This window comes from Armigeres subalbatus, chromosome 3 (genome assembly GCF_024139115.2).
Source record: "Armigeres subalbatus isolate Guangzhou_Male chromosome 3, GZ_Asu_2, whole genome shotgun sequence".
Taxonomy (NCBI): Eukaryota; Metazoa; Arthropoda; class Insecta; order Diptera; family Culicidae; genus Armigeres; species Armigeres subalbatus.
Genome location: NC_085141.1, coordinates 105,307,595 through 105,322,647, shown reverse-complemented (window position 1 = coordinate 105,322,647; position 15,053 = coordinate 105,307,595). Strand labels below are relative to the sequence as shown.

The window sequence follows — 15,053 nt, the reverse complement described above, 5'->3', positions numbered from 1 at the left end:
GATCTAATCCTGATGTTCGATTGAGGGGCATTTTTAGCGACAAATCTCAGTACAATCAAGGCTAATTATGTTTTTTTGCGCGCAGTTACCATATTCAGTGATAATCAATTGAATGAATCTATATAGAAGTAAACTGAATAATCAAAACACGATTGTCAAAAGTCGGAACGAATATGCTTCATGAAAGTGAATATTTCATGATCTGGTCTATATATCTAGATGGGCTTTATTCTCGTTAGAAAATGTCGTTGAGGACAAAATTTACGTTTAAAGCCAATTACTCACATCATATTGCGCTCATCTAAAACGAATAAGGGTTTATATAACAATTGAAAAAACAAAAATGTTCCTGAATTTGATGTAGATGCCTCATTAAAATAAGTACTGCAACAGAAATTCGTTCTAACATTGGAATGTAATTTTCAAAAGGTATTTCTGAAAAAACGCGATGATTCTAAAAGTGTTTTTTGCGATTTTTTCGCACGAATACTCATCGAAAAATTACGGAACCTCCTGAAGAATTTTCAAGGAATTCTATGAGGAATTTAATAAATATATTTACGCAGCCTGAAGAGGATTTCTGCATCATTTTAAAACTAAAAATTATAAAGAAACTTGTGGAGGAGTTTCCGCGGAAATTATTGGAGCACTGACCACAGCAATTATTGTAAAAAATTCCGCTGCAATGCCACCTTGAATTTTCAAAGCAATTCTCGGAAGATTATTCACAGGAATTCACCAAAGAATGTCTGCAGAAATTTCCAACGCGATTTCCACAGGATTTCATGAATGGAATTCCGAATGTATTTTCGGAAGAATTTTTACAGATTCCGAGAGAAATTTCCGCACGTTGCGATTTTCTCAGAAATTCCTGTAGCGGTGATTACAGGAATTTCTTTAAACAATCCTCAAATATTGCGTCTTCTAGATTTCAACGAAAGATTTTCCGGGAGTTTTTCCGCAGGAAGTCACCAATCAATTTCTGCATGAATGACCAAAGCGACTTCCACATGAATTAATGGAGGAATTTTGTTGTCTTTGAAAATGTTCCAAAAGTTTTTTTACGAGTTCTCTTGAATTTATGACAATATTCCCGAATGAATCGCCTCTCGGGGGAACTTTTGCAAGAATATCCGAGGAATTTCCACGATGTTCTCAGAAAAATTTCCTGGACAATTTTGGAACGACTTCTGCAGAAGAGCAGATGGGTTTCTGCAAAAAAAATTAGGATAATTTCCGCGAAAAATCCCAGAGTAGTCATCGTAGAAATTTTCGGAATAATGTGTGCACGAATGATGAAATTCTGCAGATATACTCGTATATTTTAGTTGAAATTCTAGTTAAAAACGACGCAGGAATTCTTGCTGGAAAATTACGAAAAAATGATCGTTAAAAATGTATATTGGTGGAATTTCCTGCATGAAATCCTAGATAAACTTGTCACAAGAATTGACTTACCGCACAAATTCCGGAGTAATGTTTGCTGGAGTTTGCGTTATTTATTCTACAAAATTCCCAAAGAAATTTCTGTTGATTTTTTTTACTATTTGATTCCCGATACGAATATAAAAAAATGAGAATATGTTCAATTAGTAACCTAAATTGTTATAACGGGCTTGGTGGTCATATGGCTACCGCTTCTGCCTCATACGCAGGAGGTCGTGGGTTCAATCCCAGGCCCGTTTCATTCCTCCTACTTTGTATCTTTTCATATATTTCTCATGTTCTAGCAATCGCTAGAACTGGAAATGGGCTTTCATACCGTTTCCATCTTCTATCCCTATACCTACAACTTGATTAGTTCTATCAGGTTACTGTTAGAATTCGAAATGAGCGAAAAAGTTCGTTTCGGCATCCAATTAGAATACTACACCACCCTTTCATAACTATCACATTGTGGCAACCCGTTAACCAAGACGAACGTCTGCCAATGAAACCTTAACCCCAAGATCCCAATAAAATTCCGCAGGAGCTCGTGGCGAGTGCAGAGGTGTTCTCGGCTTGCAGTGGGCGAGTGACTGCATCATCAATTCCTTCCCATCCCCGATGACCGTGAGGACGTGGCCAGCGCCGTTATCGACTATCCAAAATACCAGAGCTCTCGGACTGTGCACATTGAGGTTGGAGAGCAAATCCCATGCTTCCATCCATTGGTTCCCTGTGCAATTGCGATTGTTCTGGTCGATCACGGAGTTGCAACTACGAAATGCACGGTCATCATGCTCATGCTCATGCTCAATTAGTAACCTAAATTGATATTTCACGTATACACTGGATTCTGTTTTCAAACGATTTACATTTTCTTAATTTTGCGCTCTTCCAAAATGTTTAACGCATATCAATTACCATGTGATTTTTCTTTGAATTATTTAGGATTGTTTGAAACATGTTGCAAAGACTTTGGTGGCAAATTGAAGTCACACGAATTGTGAATCAAAAAATTGTGTTAAAACAGAATCCTGTGTATTTGAAAAGTCAGTTCTGGGTCGCGCGGATTTGGCGCGGAATAGATTTCATATCGCGCGGAAATGGTGCGGATTTGATTTTAGTCGGCGCGGATTTGGCGCGGAAAATATTTCAGGATCTCTGCAACAACCCTGCATGAATGGTATTAGTCGAACAAATGAAACACAAGTGTGTAGTTAGCTGATCACAATATCACATATATATTACGTGCAGATTATTCTGGGTGTAGAGTCTTTAAAATGCGCTTTGTTTCTAATACACCTTTGAGATAAGCGGACCAAGCTACATTGTATAGTAATTGTCCAGCTGGGCAGATCAATTCTATTCTATATTTTAAGAAAATTGTAGGATCAAATATTTATTAATATAAATCACAATTATACCGTTTTCTGGATATACAAAAAACTTGCAATCAGTGCTGGTAAATCGTTCACAAATCTCAATTATCGAGCTCTCTCACGTGAGCGAACTTGTCTGCAAATATGTAGGAATGCATCACGCCTGTGTTTTTCATGCCAAACGCATCATTTAACTCATATGCCAAAATCATTTTGCTCCAAAAAGCGTTTCATATCAATTTGGGGGCAATTTATTGTTTACACACGCAAGAGTATCCAATGTTCTATGCGACGAACGTTTTTAACGAAGGAGAACAGAACCTACGATGATTCAACTCAGCCATGAGTGTTTAGTTACTGAGTTGGGTGCGATTGATTCGAATCGTTCATGAGTTTTGAGATTTTGAGTAGTTCCCAACACCACAGTGGCAACTATATGTAGCAAACACAATATTTATAGAGATTCGAATGTTTTTCTGGTAATTCTCGTTCTGATTGTTTTATTTTTTATTAACTGTTTCTTGTTATAATTTATTTCTAAATTATTGTCTGTATTCGTGAAAATTAACGTGGATCGCAAGATTGATATGGAACCAGAATTTCTGACAATAATGCCATCGTTCTATGCACCGTTGCATAATCTCTAAGTAGCTTGCACGTTCCATCCCACAACAATCATAACGGCGCGTCCTTCCGTCGGTCGTTGGTTATCAATCAAAACATTTCCCCTATCTTATCAGCCCGTGCTTCGAAATTTCTAATAGTTCGCAATTCCTTAGGAATCTCACTCGAAACAACATCCGCTTTGCACAAAATTCTCTGATGCTTCAATCGAATTCAGTTTCGGACCGCGTCTGTTCCTTTTTCAGCTACCCGAACACATGCAATGCTCTTGTATGCACGGTGGTGTGGTATGTACATTGGCCTCGGTCTGGCTTGCATTTTTTTTCTCGTTCAGTGGAAATGCCGCTATCGAAAACATCTTTTCCCATTAAATATAATATGACTGAAGTCTCAAACTGCGAAAAAAAAAGGCAAGTCGATGATTTACAATTTCGCTGTCCGAACCGGAGCGCACTGACGATGACGAATATCATTCGACCAGTGTTGTCGCTCTCAAACTTCAAAACTCTCATTTGAACTTGAAATTCGCGCGCGCGGGAGAAAGAGAGCGCCGAAACTATACGCGCGTGTCGCGTGACTTGGACTTGGACTCGCATAGCGGATCCTTCTGCTCGGTTTGCATTTTCCTCGGCATTAGAAGCGAAGAGTGCGCACCTTTGGCATCGTTGGCCACCGCATCATCAGGCGGCTCCGGTTCTCTTGCAGAAGCAGAGCAGAGCTCTTTTCAGTTCTTGCCTCGCAGTGGCCCGGTTCGGTTGTGAAAACTAATCCTCAGGACAAGCCAGCAGTAGTTGGTGTTGGCAGTTTTATTTTTTTGGGGTTGAATTCAGGCCGTTGTCCGTTCCGTTTCTTCCGATCGGGGGTGGTTGGAAGTTGATTGGAGTGTGAGCTAGTGAAGTTACGTGAACGTGTCGGGTGGCACAACTATTCCACGAGCGACACGTGGCGGACACGAAGGGACAATTTGAGGATCAATTTCGAAGAATCGAAACACTGAATAACTCATGATCTGAGTGTGCCGTGGCGATACTTAGCTTAGCGGCTGACATTGATTCGGGGTGTCATTTTCGTGCCGAACCAATTAGTGCAACTGGATCGAAAACAATCGCTTCAAAACGGTCGAACGATCTACTCGTTTTAGAGGAATTTCCTGGTTATATTTTCATAACGGTTCGTGGCTGCGCTCTGTTGACGTGAGAGTGAGAAGTACCAGCGTTTGCAAAAATTCGAAATACAGGTGAAGCCGCAGCGAAGCAGAAAAGTATGGCTCCAAACATTGTTGAAACCAGCCAGTTGATTCCGGCTCCACTTGGCGATATGGATGTAAGTAGTTTCACTTTAGGATAAGTTTCGTTAAAATCACATTTTGACCCAATTGTACTATGGGTTGTTTTTTCTTGGAACGGGTCCAATCTGGCGGAATGGATCGTCCTATTGTGGATCGATATTTTCGCGCCATGGCGCCACGGTAATTGGCAATTCAATTATGCATCACATCAACATCAGTAAGGATTCGGACTAACGTGCCTTGCGTTTGCTATTTCATGGCGAAAAGTGAAAACACTGTGTCCCCTAAAAGTTTGAATTATTCATCGGTGGTGTGTTCTGATCTTTCTCACATACCGTCACTACTAAGCTTGGCTTGGACCGACTTTCTGACTGTTCGCTATTTACTCCGTGATTCAACCGCTCACTAGGATTAGTCAATTGTTCACGTTGCAGTAACGCAATGATTCTTCTTTTTCTTATTGGCATTACATCGCCACACTGGTACAGAGCCGCCTCGCAGCTTAGTGTTCATTAAGCAATTCCACAGTTATTAACTGCGAGGCTTTTTAGCCAAGCTACCATTTCTGCATTCGTATATCATGAGGCTAACACGATGATTCTTTTATGCCCAGGGAAGTCGAGACAATTTCCAAATCGAAAATTACCTAGACCGGCACCGGGAATCGAACCCAGCCACCCTCAGCATGGTTTTGGAGTGATTACAAAGTTCAATAACGGTGCCCGAAACGTCATAATAGTCAGTAAGAATGCAGAAGAGACCATGTGAAGCTCTGTCTCTCCACGTAGGTCACATGAGGAGACATTTTTAACAGCGAATGCAAAACTGAAACAATGTCAATGACGATAATATTGTCCTCTCTTGTTAATCTCAGCGCATAAACTCATAAGCATAAGCAAGGCATAAATATAGCCATCTGTTGATATGGTTTGAATTGTGTTGAAAGTGTTGAAGAGATTTCAATAAAGTATACTGAGACATCGGTAATCATTACCTAGAACACGGTAATGAAATCCTTATGCCGAAATTCGTTTCAATAATAACGAAGCTTTGGCAAAACAATGACTCGGTCATTTTTACTCATATCTCAGCTGTTCGATTCTATGTGAAAATTTAACAAAATATGGTCTAAATTTAACCAGTTACATTACTTTTTTTCAATATTTGAAAAAAAAAAACTTCGAGCTAGTCTCATTTTCCATTTACATAGAACTCTCCTTTACTCGATAGTGAATGAATCATCGAGTAATGGATGATCTCATGCGAGGTAACATTTTCAACTGAGTATGGAGAAACAGATCAGAAAATTCGGATTTACATCGAGTTACAGAGCAGCGAATAAAGGGTGTACCGTTTCAAATCCGCACACACAGAATTCATTCTCAGGCAAAAGGTTCTGCACGAGGCACGCGCACGACCTCAGAATCGAAAGTTTTTATTCGCAGATTACCCCTGCTTTTTTAAATTTCTACATTCTTCACCACTCATAATGGCAGAGTATTTTTCTATTGGGCGCAGGTCCGAAGTGTTTAGGCGCAGTTCTGGAGGTTTAGGGGTAGTTGCATGATGCCAAATTCGGCCAGAAGATCGTCGTGGTGAGGAAGAAGCTGCTTTTAGGGATACTGTTCAAATATACCTGTCCGGTACTTGCGATAACGAAAGGGTACTCCGCTTTCCGCAAGTACAAATTGCTTTCCAAATTGAGAACTTCTTTGCGAACTTCGACATCTTCTGTGTCCGGAGGTTCTCGGCAGTCACATACAGGTTTTCATGAATCTGGTTGAAGACCGCATTCACAAATGTCTTGTCATCCATTGTGCAGCAGTGCGGTTTCGTTAAGTTGTGGTCGTACAACTTCCGGACACGGCCTTTTGCGAGAGTTTTCTGTTTCTCGTCGTGGTTTGGAGACTTCTGAACCTTAAACGTACGTAGTCCAGCTCAATTTTCGGTATTCTGTACGAAAGTCTTGCTGGCATGCAACTTTTTCACCACATCGCTAACTGAGGCGTTCAGTTTTCGTTTAAAGACCCCAACCACGCGTTTATGATTGTTTATGTTGACCTGACGCTTTTCTTAGATCAACAGTCCAAGATTCTATCACGAACTGGCTGTGTATGTGTAGACTAGCCTAGACTAGACCAGAGACCGTGGAATTGGCCATACTCAACTTTTTGCGTTTATTTTCATGTTCCAAATATGTGCATCAAAATAAAAGGCATTTACAAAATATTTCTGGCTGTGTACGTGTGAGTTGGAAAATTGGATCTTCCGAATTCTCGCTACAAGCAAGTATCATATTTTTCCGACCACTTTGTCTCCCCATCCATTCGTCGTACAAAGGCTCCAAATCTTGACGAACGGTAAAATACGGTGGGAAAGTCACGGACCCGGAACCAGACCCGGTCTTATCATGGATGATTAGACTTATGGCAATGCGCACCTCCGGCAGCTCCTGGGGCTGGTGTGCTTCACCGCCCAGCACAAGTTTGATGTTCTGGAGGAAGTAAGGAAGCAGAAACTTTCAAAGTTTGCCAAGAAATTGGGGCCCTACGATCTTCTTGCAGGATCTAGCTTCGTGTTCAAATGTTGTCCTGGAGAGCTACGAAGCCAACGGGGTCACTTTAGTACCCCAGGACATGAAAACCTCAGCCACAGGACGGAACTGGCCGGATAGAAGAAAATAGCAAAATAATAATGCCTTTTACCAATAATATAGGAATAACAAAACAGCAGAATCTGATCAGATATAGTTGCTAAAATACCAAAAAATAATAACAGACATTGTTCGAGCAAATAGCTCAACCATTATAAGAGCAAACCATTAGCAAATATTATTGCAAAATGTTTGATTTGTTGTTCTGCTCTTCCTTACAATAACATAAACTACTAATTAAACTAGTATAACAAAAGTTGTTGCTGGGATGCTATTTCATGTTATTCTTTAATACGATAAGCATAACAAAATTTGTTAATATTATGTTATTTGTTGGTTATTTCCCTCTACTCGGGTAAGGCCATCGTCAAATAATGGACTATTATGAAGTAGGCACTACGGAAGTATCTCAACGAGGTCAAATCTCATGAAGACATAAAGAAAAAGTGGGTAAGAAGCTGCAGCCAGATGTTGTACAAAATCTTAAGTTAGTTAAGTGTAGAGTGCGAGCGTACGGTTATGGTATTCAAGTCGAATGAAATAAAAGTGCCAAAAGCATACTAATGGGTTATATTTTATTGTCTGAAAGTTTGGAAAGGTTCGGGCAACTAGGTAAATTTCTACAGGGTTTTTTTGTGATGCAATTTTACATGGGACTGGCACACCCTTTATTGGGAATATTCTTATGTCAAGCAAGTTGAGTATGAATTATAGCAAATGTGTATCGGTAGAAGACGATACGTCCAGTCGGTAGAAGATGCGGAACTATATCAGTTCCTGGTAGTAGTTGAGTGGTTTTGAGTATTGGAAAATTTGCGGAAAAGCCATTGTCGATGACAATGCCGATAGAATTTTCAAAATATATTGTTGAAGCATTGCATCCATCAGTGGTGGACTGTGAGTTTAATTCCTACTCCAGTGAAGGGGCAATATTAGAAGTGTGCGCCGGCCCAAATCAGCGTGGGGATTTTTATACTACGTTTGTTTTGCCTTTCTTGTATATTTTTTATAGAAGGCCTGGTAGCCCTATAGTGTTGTATTCCATTTGACTCAGCTCGAAAAACTGAGTTGCTGTCTTGCAAAAAGTCCCAAAAAGTATTGCTCATTTTTATGGTACTTCGTAAATTGTTTGTATTGTCCATAAGAAATTCCTTGAATATTCTACGAAAAAATTTTCAAGGGGGAGGGGGTCATTTGACTGAAAATCATTCGGCGGAAAACAACTTGGATAACTTTTTTAGCTTTATTTGAGTGATTTTTCAATTGGCCGAATGCCACTTGGCCGAATATGACATTGAGGCGAATTTCATTTGGCCGAACTGAACGTTCGGCTGAAATTCTCATTAGGTTGGAAATGGTTAATGTTACTTCAGTCGGTCGGGCACTCAGGATGGCTCCGAGCTTGAACAGGGATACTGCCGGGGGAGAAGGGCCAATGTTACTTCTGTCGGTCGGGCACTCAGGATGGCTCCGAGCTTGAATAGGGTCACTGCCGGGGGAGAAGGGTCGGGGGTTACTTCAGTCGGTCGGGCACTCATGATGGCTCCGAGCTTGAACAGGGACACTGCCGGGGGAGAAGGAACAATTTATTAAGTCCAATCAGGGAACTCAGGATGGCGGCTTGACGCAACACTGCCTTGTTTCTTCACTACACAAAAACCGTAGAACTTTGGAAACCACTATCTGATAATTCAGTTCGCAACTGGATGTGTTCGTATTAGGACGCGAAATCTGGGTTTGTGCCGTGTGTGGTCGGTGAGTAAATAAATCAGTGCGTGTGGGTTCAATCCCAGGTTCGCGCTTATTCAAAAACAAAAATGTTGCATGGACTATATCACCTCTCTTGGTGAATCCTCGATCTATACTTCAGTTTATCGATCCTACCCAATTAACAAATATTATGGCAACAATAACTACACACTAACATTCCCCTCCTTTCCCAACTGACTGTAAGGACTTGGCCGGCGCCGTCATTTATCTAGATTTGTGAGCTGCTCGAACGTGTACTTCAAGAATGGGTGGTAAATCTCAACCTATTCACTTGGATCGTAGTGCAATTCACACCAGTTCTGATCAATCACGGAGTAACCACCATTGACATGTAATTTCAGTCTAAGCTAAGCGAGCTAAGCTAAATGACCAGGCCTTGGAAAATTCGTTCAAAAACGAATAAATGCTTCGTTTTTAGCCCACAGCGAGGTTTTAATTTCGGTGCACCGATTGAAGTTTGCTCGATGACGTGCTGCTTTCGGTACGAACAAGGGAAGAGGCAAATACAAAGCATTCGTTTCGGAATTTTGAACGTGGCATCTTCACAAGCCGGCTAGTGCCGAGGATGCATCGTTCGTAGGGCAGCGTGAATTGAGGATGCTTCCTTCGTTCATCGGCAGTGTTTCAGATGCGAGTGAGTGTTGTGTAAATACAAAACCGTATTAGCGAGAAAGAGAGAGCCTGCATTATATACCTCTCTTTCACACATTCATTCCAACAGATATGCGCAACTCAGTATAAATGACGCAAGAGAGTTAAATATTCTCTGCACTAGCGGGTGCTTGATTTCACTCTCCAACTGTTTCATACAACAGTGTCATATGGAGCGAGGAAGCATTCTTCACTTTGAAACTGTTCTCTAATGAAGCTACCTTCCTCGGGAGTATATCTGGTGCTGAAGCATTGGTCATCATCTTCATTGCTTCATTCATCCAAGCCCTAATGACCTATTTGGCCTAACGACTTTTTTGGCCAAATGACCTTTTCGGCCAGATAAATTTAGGCTTAATGATTAGTTTGGCCAAATGGCATATTTGGTCAAATGGTTTTCTGCCGAAGACTTCCTGTCGTTTAGCCGAAAGGCAGACAGTCATTTATTCGAAGCCGTTATGCCGAAAGTCATTTAACCGAAAATGTCCTTTGGTTGTAAGCGACATTCGGCCGAAATGGCAGAAATATGCAGTTTGGTCGTTTGGCCGAACAGGCCATTTGACTGAAAAAGACGTTTGGCAGAAAGTCATTTGGTCGGAGCCGTTCGGCCGAATGGAGTTTCAACGGAATAGTTTAGAACAGCCAAGTGCTGCAAGACATATAAAAATGTTTTAGAAATATCAATCGCAATATATATGGAAATTTCACTGGTTCTTTAGAATTTTCACGAAAAATGTTGTGGTCTTCTCCAAACTCGAATCGGAGTGGGAAATTGTAGATCAGCGGCGTGACAGTTTTTAAACAGCGGACTAAAATAGTGCCCGGTCTATCGAGATTTCTCTCGTTAATCCGACTGTTAAATCCATACAAATTAATCAAAACAAAATCACAGCACAAATTTGAAAACTGACAGCATAGTGTGTTTAAAAGGATGTTGATACTTTTCAATCCGGAAAATTCTGAATTCGCTGGATCCGGACTAACAAGTCGTCGAATTGGCGAGATCCGGATGAGCTGTCTATCTTAGTTCCATCATTATTTGGTTTTTTGAACTTAAAATATACTGCACTAAAGTTCAAAATCCTATGAATAAATTATGTTATGTGCCTATGCATATTTATAACACAGTTCCTCATTGTAAGAACAGTAAACCATAGACTAGACAGTTTCAAAAACCCCATTCGGTGGAGTCCATCAAATTCACACAAACATGATGATTCATGCCCAACTGTCGATGGTCGCCCATCCGTCTATAGTCCGTACGTACAGGGTAGGTATGTCATCAATATTCTGGTGAAACCATGAACTAATAGTCGGGGTGGCCTGACGGGCTGTTGTTGGTATGTCGTCCGAAACACTTTTATTAGTTGTTATAAAGCTCGTAGGGTAGTGCGTTAATCGCCTGTTGTCAGGTGTTTTGTCTGGCAAACGTTCTTCGGTTTGTTTTCTCTTCTGAACCCCAACGAAGTGCCACGATTTCATCATCCAATTCGCCGAACGGCTCGATAGTTGGTACTGTTAAGTTGCGAAAAAAAACTCGCGTATGCTCCAGTTTGTGTTGTAGGTGCCCGATACCGAGCAGATGGGTTGAAGCAAACAACGACCAAGCAACTATCTGTTTAGAAACCAGAGCTTTGCGTTTACATAACGGCAATGAGTGTGTGTGGTATGATCAAAAATGGTGTGACTATCAGGCGAGCTTTGACGTCGTATCCGCTTAGATAGTGAAATTCCCCTCTATGGGAAAAAGAAAAGGGATGGGAAAAATCGATTTTAATCTCGGATGTTTTTCTCCCGCCCGTCCGCTGGAGGGAGAGAACGTCTTTGGTCGTTATTCGTTCGTTTGGAATGTAGGTCGATGCTCTTGCTCGGAAAAGCCCTTGCTTTCTTGGTGTTTTGACCGGTGAGGAATGACGTTGCAGATTCAAACCGTTTAGCTTTAAGGTGCAAATTTATAGTTGATGAATGAACTACCGTAACTTATATTCATCAAGATGTAGATCGTGTTCTCGTGATCACGACCGATCTGATAATACTTGGTTTGCAAAATAGAACGATTTTAATTGGCTTATGCTTAAGCAATTTAGGATGTAGGAAATACAATACAGAGTAGAGTAGTGCTATTAAGAAGACTCGTTATATCGTTCTATAGCAATTATTCTACGCCGCAATGCATGTCGATAATGATTTGGTATTGAGTTCCTTGATACTCGATAATCATGACTAGATCCATCAACCGCAACTTGGCGCATCCGTTCGGATCGCTGCTCCACTGTTAAAGTTTAATGACTTCGTCATACCAATCTTCTAAACCATCGCGATGCTAATGAAGTCGTTCCACCCAATGCCCGCGGTACCTTATTTCCCAGAACAACTTAGATAGAGGATGACTGGCGGGGCAACGAATTTGCGAAATAAAAGACGAAACCTTCTCGAAATCTCCATGAGTCAGCGATCTCTTGCATTAGGAACTATATTCGCCCGGTAACAAGGTTTAACAAACAGCATTCGAGATCCTCATCCGATGACTTCCCGTGTACGTCATACCACGGCTGGCTGACGGAGAACGCACACGAGATGGTGTTTTTTTGTGGCATCCAATTCGATGGTTTGTTCCAAACCGTTCGCGCTACACCGCCTCATCTGAAACCATTGACTACGACGCGGCGGGCGGAGGTGCGAATTTTGGGCAGAAAATTCGCTCACGTTGGCACTGTTTCGTCATCCTTGCGCTCATCGAAGTTGATTTCTGTTCGCGTGTTGATGGTCAAGGACACTTGTCATTCAAAGAATTATATTTGTTAAAAAAACGACATTGAAAACGACAGTCTACGACTTTCACTTTTTCTGACGTAATTTCACGCGCAATTTGTCATTAGATAGAATAATAAATATGTACCTAGGTGTATGTACCTGAATCGACTTCCTTACTCGAGTTTCGCGGTTGATTACCAACAGTCAGCCGATCTTTCGATTCGGTAGGTGAGCACCTAAGCAGTCAGAGTAGGTTGCAAATGGCACCGACAGATATTTATACTTGTCCGTAATTGCGATTGTCTCGCATACCAACTTGCCGAAAAATCAGCAGATCGTAACGGACGTGATCGATTCGATGTTCGGCAGCAGATGCACTATTTTTAAATTCGATCGATGCAGTCACTTCTGGCGGGTTGATGCGTTAATTAGAATTTAAAGGGCGTTTCCGATTGGTGGTGCTTCGAAGAACCATAGATTTGCACGTGGCTTGTGATAAAAGTGAAAATGGACAATTTGGTAAGAGCAGTTCTTATCGTACTATTCTATGAAAAATATGGCTTCAGAATTGAAACAAATGTATTAACTCAACGATAAAAATAGTAAATGTAAAAGAACCTGTACACATAGCACCTAGCATCTTATTTGGTAGGCTTTCGTCAGTTTTATGATTCATGCAAAGATGGGCTGTCAGCCTCGTTTCATCAGCGCAATTTCTTATCAGTGTTTACGGTTCAAACATCACGAGGCAAAAATCATGCTTAAGAGATTAGTTCTGTTCAGCGTTTCTCAAACTTCCATTTGTCATGAGATTTGGTGAAACTGCATGCACGATGTTGATGCATTACAATAATGTGTCATCTATCAGACTCAAGAGGGTTTCCTCAGAGGGTTCGCACTACCAGTAAGTTATAGTCCTATGTGCGAACGTTCTATAGAAGGTTCTATAAATTCCCCAAGATTTTCTCAAGCGATTTTATTAAGTAGTATCAGAACGTATCTATCGTTCCTCGGGTTTGTTGTTAAATTCCGATTTTATTAAGTAGTATCAGAACGTATCTATCGTTCCTCGGGTTTGTTGTTAAATTCCAGATCCAGGATATTATTTTATGTGTTTTTTGCGACGCCGCACTCAATTTTCGTGAGGTCGCATAACTCAACGTATTATTGCATTTTAATGATTTTGCAACTTCCCGTCTCGTCTTCTCGTCTAAATTGGCAAACTCTTTGTATATATCAACATAGCTGATCTTAAAACGAATCGATGAGTGAGAAATTTTTGCTAATCGTTTCATCCGTTCATGAGTAATGAGGACGTGCACCGAATGAACACAATGACGTATCAGCGGTGCGCTGTTTACTAAAAATGAACACTTTTTCATACATCGAGTTCATACCAAATGAATTTCGGCACCGCTCAAACGTCACATAATGAACCTATGCACTGTCCCAAGGAAAGGAAATGCAAATCCTTTTTCATATAGATCAACGCAAAATTAACTCCCCGAAGAAATAATGACGTTGGAGAGGGTCGTATAATGAACGCAGAATGAACTTTCGTGCGAGTGAATACCCCGCTCAAATGTCAAAATCCGTTGGCTGAGTGAATTATATGAACCCTCTACAGACAATGGTCCAATGCACCGAGTTCATCATTGACGTTTGAGCGGTGTGCTGTTTACATAGAATGAATACTTTTTCATTCATCGAGTTCATGCAAGTGTTCATTTTTAGTAAACAGCGCCCGGCTCAAACGTCATTGTGTTTATTCGGTGCATTGGACCATGGGGGGCAGTGCATACAGGGAACATCCATAAATTACGTAACGCTTAGAGCAGCTGTTCTCAATCTTTTCTTAAGAGGTACTTCTTCGCACCTTTGCATTAATTGAGGTACCCCCTATATTTTTTTACTGTAAATGTAAATTACTGTAAAATAACTCATAAGATATATGAAAAATGGAACTCAAAATTTACAGGATATATGGCTCTGAATAAAGTTGGCTGAAATTTTCATTATTCCGAGCTCTTGAAAGGGGATTCCGAGCCTCTTTGTCGCCTTTCGAACCACTTAAAGGAAGGCTTCTAAGTATCTTGAAAGGAGGCTTTTTTTTGTTGGGGCGTAGAACCACTGCGTCCATTGAGTTGAACTTTTGTGGTATTAAGGAGGCTTCCATGCCTCTAGAAAGAGAAATTTGGAGCCCCTTGAAGAGAGGCTTCCAGGCCTCTTGAAAGGAGGCTTCTGCGCATTTTGTAAGGAGGTCTACGGGCCTATCAAAAGAAAGCTTCCGGGCTTCTCAAAAGAAGGCTTCTGTGCCTCTTGAAACGAGGCTTCCGGGCTTCTTAAAAAAGGCTTCCGGGCCTTTTAAAAAAGGCTTCCGGGCCTTTTGAAAGAGGCTTCCTGGCCTCTTGAAACGAGGCTTCCGGGCTTCTTGAAACGAAGTTTACGAGCCTCTTGAAACGAGACTTCCGAGCCTTTTGCAATGAGGCTTCCGAGCCTCTTGAAAGTA

At 41.1% G+C, this 15,053-nt stretch overlaps 1 protein-coding gene across 3 annotated transcripts in view; it reads left to right on the top strand.

The window, feature by feature from the left end:
• The window catches only part of LOC134224851 (choline-phosphate cytidylyltransferase B-like), an 81,544-nt gene that overhangs the window by 56,446 nt on the left and 10,045 nt on the right, over positions 1-15,053 (top strand). Inside the window, exon 1 of one of the 3 annotated variants that reach the window (XM_062704488.1) lies at positions 4,156-4,751. The exons of the other annotated variants lie outside the window; for them this stretch is intronic. Coding sequence (XP_062560472.1) covers positions 4,692-4,751 — 60 coding nt within the window. The 5' untranslated portion in view covers positions 4,156-4,691. Of the gene's footprint in view, positions 1-4,155; positions 4,752-15,053 lie in introns of those variants that run through there. 3 annotated transcript variants of the gene reach the window in all.